Here is a 21108-nt window from a genome sequence, read left to right as displayed (position 1 = left end):
CGTACACCTCCATGGTATACACCTAGGCTTTTAGGGTGGAGATTTAATGAGTTGCAGAGTGGCTGGCTTCTTCTTATTCTCATGGTCAGCCAGCCATGGTAATCTGCTTTCTTGTTTTAATGTTCTCTTTTGTTCTTTGTAGTGTCTGATGCCTTTCTGTCATTTTTGTCGTATTTCCTCTTATTGCGCTCTACATCTCGTTTGTTTTCTTCTTTCCCCTATTTAATTGTTTTAACAGGAACAAGGGACCGATGACCAAGCAGTTTGGTCCCTTTCCCCTTCTTTTAAACCAACAAACCAATCTTCCATGGTCCAGAAATCTATTCCCAAGGCAGACGCTTCAACACAGGTGATGCCTAGTATGCCTGTATCCACCACAAGTACCTGTACTTGCATGTGTAAATGTCAACGGAAAAAAGCAATCCAGGCAGCTGTACCAGAAAAGACCAACAACAGTTCTGCAGCAAGCATCCAGAAGGTACAAGAAAAGAAGTGCCTCTCAGTGCCCCCTTTCCCCTTCGTCCACGAAGGGTCGGTGTACAGGGAAAGGCTCATGACGTTTGGGTCAAAAGCTGTCCTGAGTGCCGCCAGACATCATTCTTTCCCATCTGACTGATGAGGAGGATATCATAGAGTTAGATGCCTTGGATCCAGGCATCCCCTCCACACCCCCATGCTATTAAAGTGCTTCACCTCCCCGGGCAAAGATAGGGATAAATGAAAACTGCACCAATGACATGGCTTCCATACTACAGTGGAACATGAATGGGTTCAGGACTCCTGTGGAGGAACTGAAACTCCTAGTGCAGGCACATCCCTTGTGCTTTTGTTTACAAGAAATGCATTTTAAAGACACAGGTGTCCCTGTGCTACAGGGATATATGCTATACTGCAAGGATGACCTATTGGGGGAAAGTGCCAATGAAGGTGTTGCAGTGTTTGTCACTAATATGCACCACTCCTCTGTTCTCCCCTTGGCTACTGACCTGCAAGCAGTTGCAGTTCAAATTCGTGTGTGTTGAAGGATCACTGTTTGCTCACTATTTACCTTCGCAACACGCACTAGACTCTGAGGCTCTCACAGATTTTATCGCACAACTTCCATGACCATTCTTCCTCCGGGGAGACATCAGTGCCCATCATGTTCTGTGTGGCTCCAACTACTTGCCCTCGAGGTTGGGTTTTGGAGGGCCTCATGCCATCTCACGAGCTGTGCATCCTCAACATGAGTACTCACACACATTTCTCTACTGCTTCTGGGCCATTCTCAGTCATCGACCACTCTTTCTGTTCTCAAACCCTCGCTGACTGTTCAGTGGGAGGTCATAGATGACCTTCATTCCAGTGACCAGTTCCCAATCCTCCTTCACCTACTAAATAGCTCACCACTTAAAGTTAAGCCCCCAAAATGGATGGTGAGCAGGGCTAACTGGACACGGTTCAGCCAGCTGGCTGTGTTTGAACATTGTGACAGCGTCCAAGGATGGGTGGACCACATCATATGAGTGATCCATAGTGCCGCTGACTTCTCTGTCCCACAGTCCTCAGGTCGTCTCAGGTGGTGACCAGTACCTTGGCGGACACGATTGCCATTCCGCGATCTAGGAAAGGCATGTGGCTCTTAGACATTTTAAATGCCGAGCGACAGCAGACAACCTTAGGGCCTTTCAAGTCTCGTGGGCCAAGGCTCAATGTGTCATTAGGGAGAGTAAGAAAAGGTCATGGCAAGCGTACCTGGACTGCATCAATCGTTCCACTTCCTCTATAAAAGTATGCAAAGCCATTCTGAGCATTTCCAGTAAATGCAGCCGTTTACCGATAGCTGCAGTGCTGAAGCAGGGGTGCCTCCAAAAGACACCCAGAGACATTGTTCAGACGCTGGCCGAACATTTTGCACAAACTACTGCCAATGCAAGCCAGGATCCGGCGTTTTGTTGCTATCATGTAACTGCAGAGAGGGAAAAGTTGGACTTCAGGTCCAACAGTTCTGAGGTCTACAACTCCCCTTTCTCCATGTGGGAGCTCAAATCGGCACTGACTGAGGTTCGTGACACTGCACCCGGTCATGACCAAATCCAGTACTGCATGCTTTGACATTTATCAGCGGTATCAAAGGAAATCCTCCTCGAATGTTTTAATCTAATATGGCAGACAGGCAACTTCCCCAACTTGTTGAGGGAGGAAATTTTGAGCCCTATCCCAGTAGTTATTGGAGTAACGCCTTAACAGGCTGTGTAGGAAAGACCCTGGAGCGAATGGAAAACCATCTGGTCTGTTTGTTAGAGACCAGGCAACTCCTTAGCCGCTCTCAGTGCACGACCATATAGCTGTTTCTACAGATCGATCTTAAGCGGGGGGATGCTGTTGGTTGCTCTATTGTTTTCCCGGATCATGCCCTCAAGGTCAGACTGCCTCCAGAATTTACCGTCTTCAACACAGAATTATATGCGATCTTGTGAGCAGTAGAGCAGATGAGACATTCTCCTGGTTTTAGATTTCTCATCTGCTCAGATTCTCTGAGTGCACTTTACTCTCTCCAACGTTTGTATCCAGCAGATACAGTAGCCCAGAATATCTAGCATGCCCTCCTACAACTGCAATGACTGGGGAAGTTGGTGTCTTTCTGCTGGGTACCTGGGCACATTGGAATTGCGGGGAATGACAGGGCGGATCAAGCAGCCAAGGAGATGTGTCGTGATCCTATGTATTTCGGTGCGTTATCCCCCTGCATGCTATCACCTCGCTGAGGTACAAAGTCATGTGTTGATGGGAAGATGAGTGGCTGTCAGTGAGCGATAACAAGCTCTGTGTCATCAAGCCCACAACTCAGCTGTGGATTACTTCCTTCCAGCCACGTCGGCGGGACAAGGTCCATCTTACTTGTCTTCGCAAAGGTCACAGCCGTATGACACATGGATTCTTATTTCGGCAGGAGAACCCTCCAATGTGTGATGCATGTGGCATTCAGATGGCGGCATCTACATTCAGTTGGACTGCATTTTATTTGCCAACCAGTGGATTGTGACAGATCTGCTGTATATTTTATGTAATGATTAAACTAATGTGGGTAGGTTTTTAAAGTTTTGTGAATTGTCCAATGTTTCTAACAAGATTTTAGGGAGATGTTCTTAATGTGTCAAAGGGTGGATGGCTCACCTTATATTTTTGTAAGTGGTCAGCCAATCACATTTCCCTGTGCTTTTCTTTTTGTTCTTGTGTGTTTTGTTTTCTCTGTGTTTTAATTTCTTGATTAGCTCTTTTCCCTCCTAATCGGTTTTCGCGCATGTGAGAGTGCATGTGATACATGGAGACTGTGTGGTCATTTCGAGTGCATGCGTGTAAAACACTTTTATTTCATCTCCACATTCATTTGTTTTTACAAGTGTAAGGGTGCTGATGACCTCGCTGTTGGGCACCCATCAGATCCAAACACTTCACTTCTTACTTTGGGCTTGGAGTGAAACATTTTTTACACTACCTTGTATGCACTAGGATGGACAGACACACTCATCACCACTAAGGTGGTATTTTCTGTGGAAAATATCAAAGACAAATTTGGCGAAGTGGAGTCTGTCAGTAAGACACGGTTGGGTTCCCTGTTGATCCAATCTGCTTCTGCTGCCCAATCTGCAACTCTTTGTGCTTATAATCATCTTGATGAAATCCTGTTGTATATTACACCTCACCAGTCACTGAATATGGTTCACAGAGTCATTTTTCATTGGGATCTCATCCTTTGAACTGATGAGGAACTCCAGGCTAATCTGGAAGGAGAGGGCAGGAAGGTCATCAGGGCAACCGCACTTGTATACTGGCACCTTTATTCTGGCTTTTGAGGGAGTTACCTTCCCAGAGGAGGTCAAGATTATGTGTTATCAGTGCGACGTGAAGCCATACTTCCCACCACCCATGAGGTGCTTTCAGTGCTTGAGTTTTGAGCACATGTACGGTGGACCCTCTGTGTGGTGATTGTGGACACCCACTCCATGAGGGCAGCCCCTGTGTTCCACCACCCATTTGGGTAAATTGTCACAACTGTCACTCTTCCTGCCCACCAGATTGCCTGGCTTGCAAGAAAGAAAAGAAGATACAAGTATGAGTCCATGGATTGTCTACCTTACACTGAGGCCCATCTAAATATAACCAACTCCACCCTTTGTCAACAACTTCTGTTTTAACCTCTGTTATGTCCTTTTCTCCTCCTCCCCCTTTCTTACCCCAGTCCCGTCCCCCTCTCCTTCCCCTTCTCCTGCAGTCCCCTCGCCCTCCCCTCTTGGTGCTGCTTTACCTCACTGGCTGAAGAAATGCCCCCACCCCCCCTTTGGTGTCCACCAGTGATAGAGCTCCCTCCCAGGCCCCTTCCCACTGGCTTCTCTCTGTCTCGCAGGCCGGAGGCCTAGTACCACAACTCAGTCCCAGAACACCCGTGTGTGCTCCCCATGGGCATCTGTTCTCTTTTGGTACTGGATCTTGCGGAAGCCTGCTCCCTCTCTGTGCCCTGCCCTCCTCAACCTAAGAAAGAGGCAGAGGAGGAGGAGGAGAAGGAGAAGGAGAAGAAGAAGAAGAAGAAGAAGAAAAGTAAGTCTCAGGACAAGCGGTGTACACTCTCTCTCTCTCTCTCTCTCTCTCTCTCTCTCTCTCTCTCTCTCTCTCTCTCTCTCTCTCTCTCTCCCTCTCCCTCCCCCCCCTTGGTGTCCTCAGAGGTGCCATCAAGCCCCTCACAACCTGAGTTTGACATTTATGGGTGTCACCCCCTTGTCATTGGTGATGGATAGTGGCATGGCGGTGTGCTTGGCTCCAGCCCGTTTGCCTCCCCTTTAAATACTCACTCTGCGAATATTCAGTGGAACTGTAATGGATACTATTGTTACCTCCCAGAGGTACAACCCCCTTATTTGTCTTTTACTCAGCAGCTTGTGTCACTCTCCAGGAATTTCATTCACTGACCCTTTGTGAGGTCCATGCTTTGGCGGGACCGGATTGGCCCTTTGAGGGCTTCCGGTGGGGTATGCATGTTCGTCCATTTGGATATTGTTAGTAAATGGATCCCACTTTGTACTGCATTGGAAGCAGCTGCCATTCATGCACATTTGGACTCTGCCATCATGGTTTGTAATTTCTGTCTACCTCCTAAAAGGGCACCTACGTCTGCTGCCATAACTGCCTTCCTTCAGCAACTCCCCACTTCCTCCCTCCTTCTTGGGGATTTTAATGCCTATCACCCTTTGTGGATCGGTGCTTCTTCATCTAGTCAGGGGCTTCTCATTGACCAATTTCTTGTGGACCACGACCTGTGCCTTCTCAATGATGGTTCCAGTCCTCATTTTAGTGCCACAATTATCACTTGCTCTACCATTGATCTTCTGCTCTCTTCCCCTCCCCTTCTTCCTTCCTTACAATGGTCGCCGCACATTGACCTCTGTGATAGCCTACTGAAGACCAGGTTTCCCCATTGGGCTTTCCATCGTGCTGGTTGGTCTCTATCGTACCTCTCAGGTTGAGTTTCCACCATCTTTGTCAGTTTGTATTGGTGAAGTCATCTGTGATCTGTCCAGTAAAAAAATCTGCACCACCAGCATTGCCGTTCCCTGCTTGACATACCCCTTTTGCCATCAGCCAGTTCTGTGGTGGAGCATGGTTATTGCCACCGCTATCTGTGATCGACATTGCACCCTGCAATGTCTTAAGCAGCACTTGTCCTCTGCTGGTCTTATTATCTTTAAACAACTGTTTGCCAAAGTCTGTTACTTAATCAAACAGAGCAAACAGGTGTGTTGGGTATGCGTGTTGCCTCTTCAGGTTCTTCTGTACCTTTGTCACTGGTGTGGGCTGCCCTCCGCACCCTCCAAGGTTGTTAGCGACAGTTTTCCATTCTGTGCCTTACCCTTCCATGTTGTCTTCGTACAGCTCCATCCATTCTCTTGGAACCTCTTGCGACCCATTTTGTGACAACATCGGCTTCAGCCTCTTATCATGCTGCCTTCCTCCTCCAGAAACAGCATGCTGAAGCTTCCTAGTAATGTTTTACCCCTTGTCAGGCAGAATCCTACAATGAACCTTTTACTGAATGGAAGTTTCTTCTGGCTCTTTCTTCTTCTCACATTTCAGCTTGTGGCAGTGACACAATCCATAACCAATTGCTGTAACGCCTCAATCCTCCATGATGACAATTTCTCCTCTAGGTGTTTAACTGTATTTGGCTTGAAGGCATTTTTCCCTCTCACTGGAGAGACAGTATTGTGGTTCCTGTCCTGAAGCCTGGCAAGGATCCATTGCCCCTTAATAGTTACTGGACCATCAGCCTGACTGATGTTCTCTGCAAGTTACTAGAATGGGTGGTGCCTTTTCGGCTCTAGCAGGGTGGCTTTCAGAAGGGACATTCTCCGATTGATCGTCTGCTTCAATTGGAAACCGCAGTTCAACTGGCCTTTTCTCAGCACTGCCATCATGTTGCAGTTTTCTTCCGTCTTCATAAGTCCTGTAACACAACTTGGCGCCATCACAGCTTCCTTCTGCTCCATGAGTGTGGGCTTCGGGGTCCTCTCTGTTTTTATTCACCAGTTCTTGTCCAACCAGTTGTTCAGAGTCCGGGTTGGCACTCTTCTCAGCTCTCTGCGGACCCAGGAGAATGGTGTTCCACATAGCTCCGTATTAAGTATCTTTCTTTTTCAAATCACTATTAACGGACTTGGGGCCTCTGCTGGAACATTGGTAACCCCTGCTCTGTATGTTGATGTTTCCGTATTTGGGCTAGCTCCCACTCGGTGACCTCTGCGGAACAGCAGCTCCAGGGTGCCATCCAGTACGCTTCCATGTGGATGCTTCCTCAGGGTTTTCAGTTCTCTTCCATTAATGTGAGGATGGTGCTTCTCTGTCACTGTACTATGGTCCATCCAGAGCTGTACGTTGATGCCTAACACCTAACTGTGGTCCCACAGTTCTGTTTCTTGGGTCTTCTTTTTGTCAACAAGCTTACTTGGTTGCCCCATATTCGTCATCTGAAGGTTAGCTGTTTTCGTAAACTCAGTGTTCTTCATTTTCTTTCCCACACCTCTTGCGGCATGGATTGTTTGACCTTTCTCCACCTTTACTGGTCATTAGTCCTGTCTCAGCTGGACTATGGTTATCAAGTTTACAGATCAGCTGCTGTTCCATGCTGTTCCTCTTGGGCATGGTTTACCATCATGGTGTGCATTTAGCCACTGGTGACTGTCGAACTAGCCCTGTCAGTAGCCTTCTGGTTTGTACTGGGATCTCTCCCCCTTCTGATTTGGCAGTCCCTGCTCCTGGTTTCCTATGCCATCACTATCCGCTATTCCTCTGCTCGCACTTGCTGATTTATTCTTTCCATTACATTAGGCAGTCACCCATCTGCTGCCTATCCTCATGTGGGTTAACCAATTGGGCTTTGCCTTGCTTCTTTCCACTGTGACTTCCCTCTCCCGTCCTTGTCCTCTTCCCCATGTCCTCCCCTTCCCCCCTTGATTTGGGTGAAAGTCACGGTTAAAGCAGGCTCAGACATGGTAATTGGATGTCTCTATAGGCCCCCTGGCTCATCAGCTGTTGTGGCTGAGCACCTGAAGGATAATTTGGAAAATATTTTGAGTAGATTTCCCCACCATGTTATAGTTCTGGGTGGAGATTTTAATTTGCCAGATATAGACTGGGAGACTCAAACGTTCATAACGGGTGGCAGGGACAAAGAATCCAGTGAAATTTTTTTTTTAAGTGCTTTATCTGAAAACTACCTTGAGCAGTTAAACAGAGAACTGACTCGTGGCGATAACATATTAGACCTTCTGGTGACAAACAGACCTGAACTATTTGAAACAGTTAACGCAGAACACGGAATCAGCGATCATAAAGCGGTTACTGCATCGATGATTTCAGCCGTAAATAGAAATATTAAAAAAGGTAGGAAGATTTTTCGGTTTAGCAAAAGTGACAAAAAGCTGTTACTGCATCGATGATTTCAGCCGTAAATAGAAATATTAAAAAAGGTAGGAAGATTTTTCTGTATAGCAAAAGTGACAAAAAGCAGATTACAGAGTACCTGACGGCTTCAACACAAAAGTTTTGTCTCAAGTACAGATAGTGTTGAGGATCAGTGGACAAAGTTCAGAACCATCGTACAATATGCATTAGATGAGTATGTGCCATGCAAGATCGTAAGAGATGAAAAGAGCCACCGTGGTACAACAACCGAGTTAGGAAACTGCTGCGGAAGCAAAGGGAACTTCACAGCAAACATAAACATAGCCAAAGCCTTGCAGACAAACAAAAATTACGCGAAGCGAAATGTAGTGTGAGGAGGACTGTGCGAGAGACGTTCAATGAATTCGAAAGTAAAGTTGTATGTACTGACTTGGCAGAAAATCCTAAGAAAGTTTGGTCTTATGTCAAAGTGGTAGGTGGATCAAAACAAAATGTCCAGACACTCTGTGACCAAAATGGTACTGAAGCAGAGGATGACAGACTAAAGGCCGAAATACTAAATGTCTTTTTCCAAAGCTGTTTCACAGAGGAAGACTGCACTGTAGTTCCTTCTTTAGATTGTCGCACAGATGACAAAATGGTAGATATCGAAATAGACGACAGAGGTATAGAGAAACAATTAAAATCGCTCCAAAGAGGAAAGGCTGCTGGACCTGATGGGATACCAGTTCGATTTTACACATAGTACGCGAAGGAACTTGCCCCCCTTCTTGTAGCGGTGTACCGTAGGTCTCTAGATGAGCGTAGCATTCCAGAAGATTGGAAAAGGGCACAGGTCATCCCCGTTTTCAAGAAGGGACGTCGAACAGGTGCGCAGAACTATAGACCTATATCTCTAACGTCGATCAGTTGTAGAATTTTGGAACACGTATTATGTTTGAGTATAATGACTTTTCTGGAGACTACAAATCTACTCTGTAGGAATCAGCATGGGTTTCGAAAAAGACGGTCGTGTGAAACCCAGCTCGCACTATTCGTCCACGAAACTCAGAGGGCCATAGACACGGGTTCACAGGTAGATGACGTATTTCTTGACTTCAAGGTGTTCGATACAGTTCCCCACCGTCGTTTAATGAACAAAGTAAGAGCATATGGACTATCAGACCAATTGTGTGATTGGATTGAAGAGTTCCTAGATAAAAGAATGCAGCATGTCATTCTCAATGGAGAGAAGTCTTCCGAAGTAAGAGTGATTTCGGGTGTGTAACAGGGGAGTGTCATAGGACTGTTGCTATTCACAATATACATAAATGACCTTGTGGATGACATCGGAAGTTCACTGAGGCTTTTTGCGGATGATGCTGTGGTGTATCGAGAGGTTGTAACAATGGAAAATTGTACTGAAATGCAGGAGGATCTGCAGCGAATTGACGCATGGTGCAGGGAATGGCAATTGAATCTCAATGTAGACAAGCGTAATGTGTTGCGAATACATAGAAAGAAAGATCCCTTATCATTTAGCAGCAATATAGCAGGTCAGCAACTGGAAGCAGTTAATGCCATAAATTATCTGGGAGTACGCATTAGGAGTGATTTAAAATGGAATGTTCATATAAAGTTGATCGTCGGTAAAGCAGATGCCAGACTGAGATTCATTGGAAGAATCCTAAGGAAATGCAATCCGAAAACAAAGGAAGTAGGTTACAGTATGCTTGTTCACCCACTGCTTGAATACTGCTCAGCAGTGTGGGGTCCATACCAGATAGGGTTGATAGAAGAGAGAGAGAAGATCCAACAGAGAGCAGTGCCCTTCGTTACAGGATCGTTTAGTAATCGCAAAAGCGTTACGGAGATGATAGATAAACTCCAGTGGAAGACTCTGCAGGAGAGACGCTCAGTAGCTCGGTATGGGCTTTTGTTAAAGTTTTGAGAACATACCTTCACCGAAGAGTCAAGCAGTATATTGCTCCCTCCTACATCTATCTCGCGAAGAGACCATGAGGATAAAATCAGAGAGATTAGAGCCCACACAGAAGCATACCGACAATCCTTCTTTCCACAAACAATACGGGACTGGAATAGAAGGGAGAACCGATAGAGGTACTCAAGGTACCCTCCGCCACACACCGTCAGGTGGCTTGCGGAGTATGGATGTAGATGTAGATGATTAGTTCCTCAGCCACAGATTCAGATGGATCTCTTCCAAAGACTTCAATCACTTCAGTGGTGTTTGTTCTGAACATTCTCATGGGAGTTTCGGGATGCCATTTTTTATTTATTTACTTTTTTTTATACTGATGGCTCTAAATCTGCTGATCGTGTGGGATATGCCTTCTTGTCTTCTGCTGGCATGGAACACCATCTCTTGTCTGCCAGATGTGAGGTGTTCACTGCGGAATTGATGGCCATGTATTGGGCCCTCTGTTTTATTAAATGGTCCTCCTCCTCCTCCTCCTCCGGAATTTTCGTGTGTACAGACTCTATGAATGGTCGTCAGGCTACCGCTCAGTGTTGTTTCCGCCACCTCTTGGTCTCTGGCACCCACAGTCTTCTTGCTGATCTTCGTGATACTGCTAGTTTGGTTGATTTGCTTTGGGTTCCTGGCCACGTAGGTATCCTGGGTAATGAACTTGCTGATAATCTGGCGGGAGTAGGGGCTGATCAACCCCCCCCCCCCTCCCCCCCACCGTTCCCCATCCTCCGGTGGCAGATTTGTAACGTTACATCAAGTCCCTTTTTGCTCAATTGTGGGCTGACTCTTGGGAAGCTAACCACCATTAATAAACTTCCTGCCAACAATGTGGCATTCTTCCCCCTGCCTCTCCCACTAGGAATCCACCATCTTCGTATTGTCCATACTAGGCTGACCTACGGTTGTTTACTCTGCAGTGAGCCACCTCCCATTCCCCCTCCCCTTCCTTTGTAGTTGCGGGGCTCTGCTGATGATGATAGATATTTTGCTGGAATTCCTCCACCTTTTGGCCCTTCACATTAAATATGCACTCCTACCTTTCTTGTCTCGGGTGGTAGCAGGCGACTCTTGCATGGTTATGTCTGTCCTCAATTTTCATCATAAAAGTGGTTTGTACTCTTAGGTATAAATCCTTGAATTTTCCTCTGGCATGAGAGTCCCTCATATAGCGTAGGCAGTGATTATGAAGGCCTCGACCTTGCCTCCACACCTGCCAGGTTCTCCCCTTCTCACTGCCTTTTCCCTTCATTTTGTCTGATCTGTTGTGCTGTTTTATTCCCCCTTTTCTTGTGTCTTCTTCCCCTGGTGTTATCCCTGTTGTATCATGATAATGGTATGGTGTGGATGTCTGGTCAGGTTGTTCATGGTGCTGGTGCCCCACCGCGCTGGTGTTTCTGTGGCACCTCTGCTCTCAAGGCATCCTCTTCTCCCCTCTTTTTCTTTCCTCTTCCTGCTGCCCTGATCCCTTTCTCCTCTTTGTTTGCTCATTATCCCTTCCCCTCAACTGAAGTGTGCTGTTGTGTTGCACGTTAATTTATTTCTGCCATCCTAGATCTTGGGACCAATGACCCCACTGTTTGGTCCTCCCCCCCCCCCCCCCCCTCCAAATCAACCAACCAATCCAGTCTCTGCATCTCTGCAATATCCTTGTCAGACTATCCAGCACCTATTTCCCACCCTGTTGCTCCAATCCCTGCCTGTCGCACCTTCCTCCCATCATCTGCATCACCCCTGTAACTTGAAAAACATATGCTATCAAATGGAGAGCCACCTGTGACACATGCCATGTACCAGCTGCTATGTAAAAGCTGTTTGGCCTTTTACATTGGCATGACTACTACCAAGTTGTCAGTTAGGATGAATGGGCACAGGCATAGGGTGTGGACTGGCAACACACAATATCCTGTTGCAGAGCATGCTCTACAACATGACAGTCATGAACTTGATGCCTGTTTCACCACACATGCCATCTATGTTCTTTCCCCAGACACCAGTTTCTCAGAATTTGCAGGTGGGAAATGGTGTTGCAACATGTCCTTGGTTCTTGCCATCTACCTGGCCTTACTTTCCAGTAATTTCTTTGTTCCTTTCTTGATTCACATTTAGTTTTCTGTATTGTTTATTTTCTGACCTTTCAATTTTTCTCTGGCCTTCCATCTCTACCAGATTATGTGCATTTAGCTTCCTGCTGTTAGAAATTTGTGCATAATGTTTTATCACAATCTCTGTCTTGTGTATTACTCTGTCTCTCACTTTTAAGCTCTCAGGTTTTCAAATCTGGACTTATCCTGGCCAGTTGTTACAGTATGTTCTGTATTCTTGCCCTGCTCTCCCAACTATCAATGCCTTCTCCTCTTTACTGAGATCACTAGACAATGCCTGAAAATCATTTGTTACCTGGTTAAGGCTAGCAATAGCTTTTAGAGTACATGTCACTGGGTACCTTTATCTTAGTTTTTACCACCAGTTGTTGCCCTATACCCCTCCCAGGACTTCTGCCCAGTAGCAAGATTTTTTTCTTTTTTTACCCAGTTCGTTTTCTGACCTCTCACTTGAACTTTTGTTAATAGTCTGTTGTGCCCTATTTTCCTCTACAGCTGAGTGAGGCTATGCCCTTCAAAAAGTAACGGGCTATACCTGTTCATGACCTCAACTGTAACAGAACTATTCTTTTAAAACAAAAATTATCCGTTTCTCATAACCACAAGTATTTGTCACTACAGGAATTTACCCATACATACCGTGTATATGGCATTCTTTCTTTTACTTAGAACCACACCAGTACCACTCCGTTGGAGGATATGTCCACGACGAGAGCTGTTAATGCAAATAATCAGTGTTTGAAGGTGTTTATACAGCGGGATTATAACGAAGGAACACTTGTAAAGTTCCAGACACGCTTTCCACAAGAACTTGAAGATCGGGTAAGTAGAAAGTTGTAAGTCTGGTTTTCTACTAACTTTAGTGTGGTTGCACCTTGCAAAGTAGATCTTTGTTTATCCTCGTGCTCACTTTGTGCATGTCCCTCATATCTTGGAGTCTGAGTGGCTGCCTTCCATTTTTAACCTTCTCCAAACTGTCCCTGTCCCTTTCTTGAGGAAAGAACTGTTAGTCCTGAAAGCTTGGTAGGTATCACTTTTACTTCTATGTCTCTCTTGGCAGTGCTGTTCATTTTGCAGCAGCGGAGTTGTGCAGTGATTAGCTCATTGGAGTCCCATTTGGGAGCTCTGTGGTTCAGATCCCTGTCTGCCATCGTGATTAAAGTTTTCTGTGGTTTCCCTAAATTGACTTCTTTCCCCATTCCCCTCCCTGTCTGAGCTTGTGCTCATCATCATTGATGGGATTCTACCCCCTAATGTTCTTTCCATTTTCACATTTCACCTCCTGAAGATAAGAAGAATGCACACAAAATAAGTTGGTCTGTACCTGTGGAGATGACGTGGCACAGTTGGGGAGGGGACACTGGTAGTGGGGGGTTTTGGCACGAACACTACTGCACGATAGGGCAGGTGAAGTTGCACAGTTTAAGCCTGTGCACGGACCCGTATCTCCCATAATGTATATGCTACAGCTAGCGAGTGTACAAGCAATCATATTATTGTGTTGGTGCATAAGTTGATAGCGTTTTTCCACAAGTTTAATAAACACAACAGACACACTTAGTAGAGACTTCAGTCATCAATAATATGTTCTCCTGCACTATTTACAACAGACAGCCAATGATGGAGTAACTTCTCAATTTGCTGACTGTACAAATCGTGTGGTTTTGGAGCAAAGAACTCATAGAGCCATGTTCGGAGCACATTTTCATCCGGTAAAGAACTTCCTTGAAGGTTGTTCAATAGAGAACAGAAAAGGTGAAAATCTGAGGGCACAAGAGCAGGTGAAAAAGGTGGGTGCCAAATAACTTCTAACCCGACTCCTGCATAGTGCCCTTTGTCACTCTAGGAGAATGTGGGTGCCATTATCGTGTAGTAGCATCAGTTCATGTGGTCTTGCTCGTTGTTGTTCTTGGAATGCATCTGAAAAACTTCTCAGTTGTTGAGAATAAATGCCAGCAGTGATGGTTACATCTCGGGAAAGCAATTCTTGGCACGCCGCACCATCACTGTTCCTCCAGATGCATAGCATAATGTTATCTTTCGTGGATGTGTGCAAGTCTTTGTATGATGAGTTGCTGCTTTTTTTCGTGCCTCATCACCAGCAATGATGTAGGATAGGAATGGTGATGTTCATGAGCCAGTTGATTACGAGCAACCAGAGGTGCACATATGGCCAAACGTTGATTTCTGTGATTTTTGCTTAGAGCTTGCAGTATCCCCCCTCTCCATGCACAAGTGTCACATGATGGTGGAATGATCACAGTTCATCATGTTTGCCAGTTGTCAAGTATATTGATGTGGATCATTGTGGATTAATGTGTTTAAAAAATCTTCATCAAACCCCGAAGGTCTTCCTGAAAGTGGAGAGTTGCTAACGTCAAAACCACCCTCCTTAAAGTGAAAAAGAACTTTTTTGCTGTGCTCAGTCCAGTGACAGTATCCCCAGTCATGGTGCAGTTGTTTCTGGCCTCCCCTGCAGCTGTCACCCCTCTATTGAAGTCAAACAGAAGAATATGTCATAAATGTTCTGATTTCTCCACTTGGCACTCCATTTTTTTAGTGTCCACAGCTCCACTCACTATCTCCAAATGACAAAATAGCAATAAGTAAACTCAAATAGCAACAGCGAACTACAAATAACACATAACAGTTGATAAATAAACCCATAGCAACCGGAATGCCAACATGCAAAACAAAAGCACTTTGAACATATGCCCCAGTCTAATAATATGTTAAGTTAGTGTGACCAGTTTCTTGCTTGAGTACCAAAAAAAGAAAGTCTCGTGGACAAAGAATCACCCAAAGCAAAACAAATTGGACCATGAGCTACTAGGTAATCTCATAAAAAAAAAAAAAGAAATGGTTAAAAATATAGTATAGGAGACAACGTTGATTACTGCGATACTGCCAGTGTAAAATGAAGATAAAGTATCATCTGAAGTTGTCATGCCCCTATGACCTAATCTGCAATATTACCAAAAAATATTTTTTTTTCTGTCAGTCTTCCATGGCCTTCACAAGTAGTGAAACCTTCAAAAATATAAAATGTCTTTTGGTTTGTATAAACTAGAATTTTTAATTAGGCTTTTTGCTTCCTCGTTTGCCTCTCCCGATATAAATGTAATGGTGTTGCACATAATCTAAAGTGTGTGATTATGATGAACTCTGTAGTGTGTGAAGACTGTGGTGCCATGCTATGTAGTAAAATAACAGTGAAAATACTCAAAGAGCACAGGTGAGTAGGCGACAGGCAACTGAGATGGTTGCCCCTTCAGAACAATGGGTGGGCTCTCCCAGTGTTCGGGACAAAAATACCTCTCTGTACAAAAGCCACCTTATTTTGAATGAGCTCTATTGGTGAGCAGTTCCGTTTCATAACTTTAATCTTATAGGTTTATCATTCGCAATTTGAAACCGATTTAGGAGCACCAGTACCTGTAACATTACTTGAGTATGAGGGCTGCCCAGAAAGTAATGCACCATTTTTTTTTTTCTTCAACAGTTCTTTATTGAACATAATGAGAATTACACATGCGAAAGAATGAGGTTTTATCTACATACCCTGTTTTCCCACATAATCTCCATCCTGTTCTATGGTCTTCCTCCAGCACGAAACGAGCGTGTATACCCTGTTGATACCAATCCTTGTCCAGGTGGCAGAGCCATTGCTTTACTGTGTGAATCACCTCCAGATGCAGCACCAACTGCCAACTCGTAATGTGTCTGTCCTTGCGAATGGCATCAGCTTGCTGCAAGATATCAGGCGTGACAGACATGGACGGTCTCCCTGACCACTGCAAATCATGGAGCTCTGCCGAACCGCCTTCTGAGACCTCATACTCTGTGCCCAGTGACTAACTGTACTTCCAATGGCAGCTGATGCTCCATAGACTTTGCACAAGCGTTTGTGAATATTCCCCACTTTTTCTTTCTCTGCAATGAGAAATTCAATGATGGCACGTTGTTTGTAATGTACATCACCTACAGATGCCATTTTGAAACTGTCCTGCAGCTAGGCTACATGTCGAAAGTGATGGAAACCTGGCGCACTCACTCAGGAGACTTCAAATAATACATATGTAATGTTTTGCATTTATAGCGTTGTTTTTGGCTGAGAAAAAGTGTGGTACTTTACTTTCTAGGCAACCCTCTTATTTGATTAAGAATAGCATATTTTACTTATAATTCCTTTTCGTCCTTGTGAAGTATGTTTCATGTACTTTTCCTTCCGGAATACAGTCTTCAACAGATTATACTAACTCGTATTCAACAAGTTATACTAACATGTGGCTTGTGTTACTTCTGGGATCATATCTGAAGTTTTCCACTGAAGAAGCATTGTTTAGTTTTTGTCTTATTTTCATATTAAAACTGCCTGTTATATTGTAGTGCAGTGTACTGTCATTTGTGCTCTGTTACTCTCTAGGTGTTTCACCTCCTGGTTGGAATGTGATTATGTTGGCGAAGAAACTTAACATTTTTCAAAGAACACCTTTTCTGTCTTTTGGATCAAGTCTAAATATCATCAGATTGCCACGATAATATTGTTTTTAACTTCCTTGTATACAATAAAGTCTCAATCTGAATTTCCTACCTGCTCTTTTCTTCATAAGTAAAGCACTGATTTTAATTAGATTTGCTCCCTCCCTCCCTTCCTCCTTCCTTCCCCTCTCCCCCTCCCTGTTACACTTCTGAGAACCCTGCAGCTCAGGACTTGATGCTGTTTAACTGCTCCATGTCAGCTAACTCATCTCCAGAGATAGTCCCCAAGTTCAGAAAGCTCTATCCCTGTATATGTGTAGCTGTTTAAACATTTGGCTACAAAAGTTTGGAGCATGTTAACATATTATCCTTACTGTATGTTTTTGTCTAGTTATTACTTGTACCTAAGTGTAGAATTACACAAAATGTTTGTAAAATTGAAATCAGTGAATCTAAACATGCAAATCACATGGCATAATTGAGAGTTACATACGAGGGTTATTCCAAAAGTAAGGTCCGATCGGTCGCGAAATGGAAACGACTATGAAAATCCGATAAAGCTTTGCACAGATGTGTTGGGTAGTGTCTCTAGTATAACCCCAGTTAGCATCACGTCGCTCTTCTCATTTCTGAGCTCGCAGTGAGTGCGTAAAGATGTCTAGAAAATAGTGTCTGCCGCCAAGTACGAGGGCCTGGTGAGAAATTTCGCCTGAAGCTATGCAGCCAACATTACATAACTGTCGTGCTGTTTCGTCTTCACGACAATTCTCAGCCGCATTCTGCAGGGGCAATGAAGATGCTCCTGCATCGTTTTCAAATGGAAATGTTAGATTACCCACAATACAGTCCGCAATTGTCTCCCCCTGAGTTTCATCTCTGGTCACATGAACCGCTGTCTTTGAAGACAACATTTTGACACAGACAACGAGGTGTAGGCCAGCGTGGAGAATTGGCGGAAAGCACTGGCGGCTGCCTTCTATGATGAGGCTATTGAAAAGTTGGTACAACGCTATGACAAAAGTCTAAGTCAGAACGGCGACCACGTAGAGAAGTAGCTGAAAGGTGTAGCTAATTGTTACAAGTAAAACATTTCTGATGTTCACTGTGGTTTCAATTTGGCAATCAATCGGACCTTACTTTTGGAATAACCCTCGTACATCAGCTGTGTGAATATCAATGAAACTGAGTAAGGAAATCAGTTTTTATTACATAAGGTGGACAACTACACAACTATGTCATACTCTGTAAAAATCAAACAATGGTAACACCAGGTAGGAACATCAACAATGTAGGAAAAGATGGATTGCCACTTATCACAAAGAAGACACATCAGGTTGCACACAGGCACAATTGAAAGACACTTACATAAAGCTTTCGGCCAAAGCCTTCATGAGTGTAAAAAAACACACACACACACACACACACACACACACACACACACACACACCATTCACCCACACATGCAAGCACACATCATGTGCACACAACCACCAACTCCAGCATCTCAGGCTGGAATGCAACATCACTTGGGATGCAAGCAGCAATCTGAAGGGAGTAAGGAAGGGGAAGGGATGGTAGTGTACGTGTGGGGAGAGAGGTGAGCCACTGTCTGGTGGAGTGTACAGGGTCTAGACTGCCAACAGGTGCAGCATCAGGAGATTGTGGTGCAGGGAGATGGGGAAAAAAGGAGCAAAAAGGAGAAGAGTGGGGAAAGACGGATGGATGTGTTGGCAGAGGGCTGCAAATAAACAGGGTGAGAGGCAAGAATGGGGAGAAGGTGATAGGGTAGAGGGCGTGGAAACTGTTGGGCTGTGAGGATGTGGGGACAGTATGTTATCTTAGGTTGAGGCCAAGATAATTACGGGAGCAGAGGATATGTTGTAAGGATAACTCCCATGTGCGCAGTTCAGAAAATAAGGAGGTGAAGGGATGGATCCAGATGGCTTGGGTAGTGAAGCAGCCATTGAAATCAAGCATGTTATGTTTAGCTGCATGTTGTGCCTCAGGGTGGTCCACTTTGCTCTTGGCCACAGTTTGGTGGTGACCATTCCTTATGGTAGACAGCTGATTGGTAATCATACCAATATAAAAAGCTGTGCAGTGATTTCAGCAGAGCTGGTAAATGACATGCCTGCTTTCACAGGTGGCCCAGCCCCTGATGGGGTAGGATAAACCTGTGACAGAACTGGAATAGGAAGTGCTGGGTGGGTGGATTGGGCAGGTTTTGCACTTGAGTCTTCCACAGATATATGATCCTTGTAGCAAGTGGTTGGGAATGGGAATGGGAGTGGCATTGGAATGGACTAGGATGTTGTGGAGGTTGGGTGGGTTACAAAACACCACTTTAGGATGGATGGGAAGTATCTCTGGTAGTATGTTCCTCATTTCAGGGCATGATGATAAGTAATCAAAGCCCTGGCAAAGGTTGTGGTTCAGTTGTTCCAGTCTGGGGTGGTACTGGATGATGAAGGGGACACTTCTTTGTGGCTGGTTCTTGAGGGTGGTGGGAGGATTGGCGGTGTGAGGGGGAAATGGCACGGGAGATCTGTTTGCATACTAGGTCTGGGGATAGTGCTAGTCTATGAAGCATTCTGAGCAAGAGAATTTTTGTCTCTGCAGATAAGCTGTCCCCAGGTGGCCAGGCTATATGGGAGGATTTTTTTTTAGTGTGAAAGGGATGACAACTGTCAAAATGCATATACTGTTGGTGGTTGGTGGGTTTAGTGTGGACAGAGGTGCAGATGGGGCCATCAGAGAGGTGGAGGTCAACATCTAGGAAGGTGGCACACTGGGTTGAGGAGGACCACGTGAAGAATATGGGAGAGAGGGTGTTGAGGTTGTGAAGGAATGAAGATACCATCAATGAACTTGAACCAGACTAGGGATTTGGTGTTTTGGGAGGCTAGGAAGGTCTCATCTTGATGGCCAGTGAAAAGGTTGGCATAGGAGGGTTCCATGCAGGTGCCCATGACTGTGCTGCAGATTTGTTTATATACCTTCCCTTCAAATGAGTGGTAGTAATGGATTAGGATAAAGTTAGTAAGGTGTATGAGAAACAAGGTAGTGGGTCTGGAGTCAGAAGGACATTGGGAAAGGTAGTGTTCAGTAGCAGTAAGATCACATGGGCATAAGGATTGTTGGTGTATATGGAGGAGGCATCAGCAGTGGTGAGTAGGGATCCAGGAGGTAAAGGAGTGGGAATAGTGGACAGTCGGTGAAGGAAATGGTTGGTGTCTTTGATGTGGGAGGCTAGATGCTGGGCAATTGGTTGGAGGTGCTGGACAGTGAGAGCTGAAATTCTTTCAGTGGGGCACAATAACTAGCTACAATAAGGTGTCCAGAATTGTTGGGTTTGTGTATTTTGGAGCATTTAGAAGATGAGAGTTTTCCTGCACACTCCACCAGACAGTGTATGTCTCTCTCCCCACCCATACATTGTCATCCCTTCTCTTCCCTGCCCCCTTCACATTGCTACTTGCATCCCACATGATTTTGCATGCCAGCCCAAGATGCTGGAGTTGGCGGTAATATGGGTGTATGATGTGCTTGCTTGTGTGGGTGATTGGTGTGTGTTTCACTGATGAAGGCTGTGGCCAAAAGCTTTATGTGTCTTTTAATTGTGGTTGTCCGCAACTTGATGTGCCTTCTTTATGGTAAGTACCAATATGTCTTTTCCCACATTGTTAATACTCTGCAAACCACTATAAAATGCTTGGTGAGAAGTGCTTCATACCAAATTAATAATTTTTTAATCTCATTCTGTTGACAGGGCGAGGGAAAAAAAGTGTGATCTAGCACTCCTGCTCTCAATATGTACACAAAAGTTTGGCTAAAATTGCAGTTTTCTCAAGAAATCCAATTTCTGTCTCTTAAAACTTTAAGAACAGGAAATCAATATTTTTATGTATTTAGCTTTGAATAATCAATGCTGATGGTAATTATTGTTCATAATTAATCATCATTTTTTTCACTGGAAGTCCTGATTTTTGTCAATTTTATATAAATCATGTGGGAAAGGTTTTAATATTTCTTAACATAAATTTCAGCATCCAAACTTCATAATTTCTTCATTTATTATCAAGCCTTACCTCCAAGATGGTACATGACATGCAACTGTCTGATGATCATTTAACAGCTGCCTGTAACAACTCATTGTCCCAAAACTCGTCTTTATGTAGAAAAATGACAGTTGTCACATTGTCCAATATTGTTGTAACCTTAATTCATCATAATTTACAGTGAGGATGAGTTTAAGAGATTTTAAATGTGAGAACATATTTTGAGGAAATGAATAACATTTTCTTTTGTGCAAATTTTTATTTTAAGTTTCGTAATGTCTTTAATTTTAACAAAAAGCTTTTTTTAAAAAAATGGAAATTTTTATTGTATAAATTCAGTTTAATCAGTTTAATAAGTCACAGCTGCAAAATACTAACGCGAATTCTTTACAGACGAATGGAAAAACTGGTAGAAGCGGACCTCGGGGAAGATCAGTTTGGATTCCGTAGAAATGTTGGAACACGTGAGGCAATACTAACCTTACGACTTATCTTAGAAGAAAGATTAAGAAAAGGCAAACCTATGTTTCTAGCATTTGTAGACTTAGAGAAAGCTTTT

General features: G+C 44.4%; 1 protein-coding gene across 1 annotated transcript in view; it reads left to right on the top strand.

Annotated features, from left to right (window-relative positions):
* LOC124789430 (golgin subfamily A member 7) overlaps nt 1–21108 on the top strand; it is a 96405-nt gene that overhangs the window by 14014 nt on the left and 61283 nt on the right. The window contains exon 2 of the mRNA XM_047256774.1: nt 12679–12831. Coding sequence (XP_047112730.1) covers nt 12679–12831 — 153 coding nt within the window. The remainder of the gene's footprint in view (nt 1–12678; nt 12832–21108) is intronic.

This window comes from Schistocerca piceifrons, chromosome 3, assembly GCF_021461385.2.
Source record: "Schistocerca piceifrons isolate TAMUIC-IGC-003096 chromosome 3, iqSchPice1.1, whole genome shotgun sequence".
Classification (NCBI taxonomy): domain Eukaryota; kingdom Metazoa; phylum Arthropoda; class Insecta; order Orthoptera; family Acrididae; genus Schistocerca; species Schistocerca piceifrons.
This window is presented reverse-complemented; position numbering and strand designations above follow the sequence as displayed.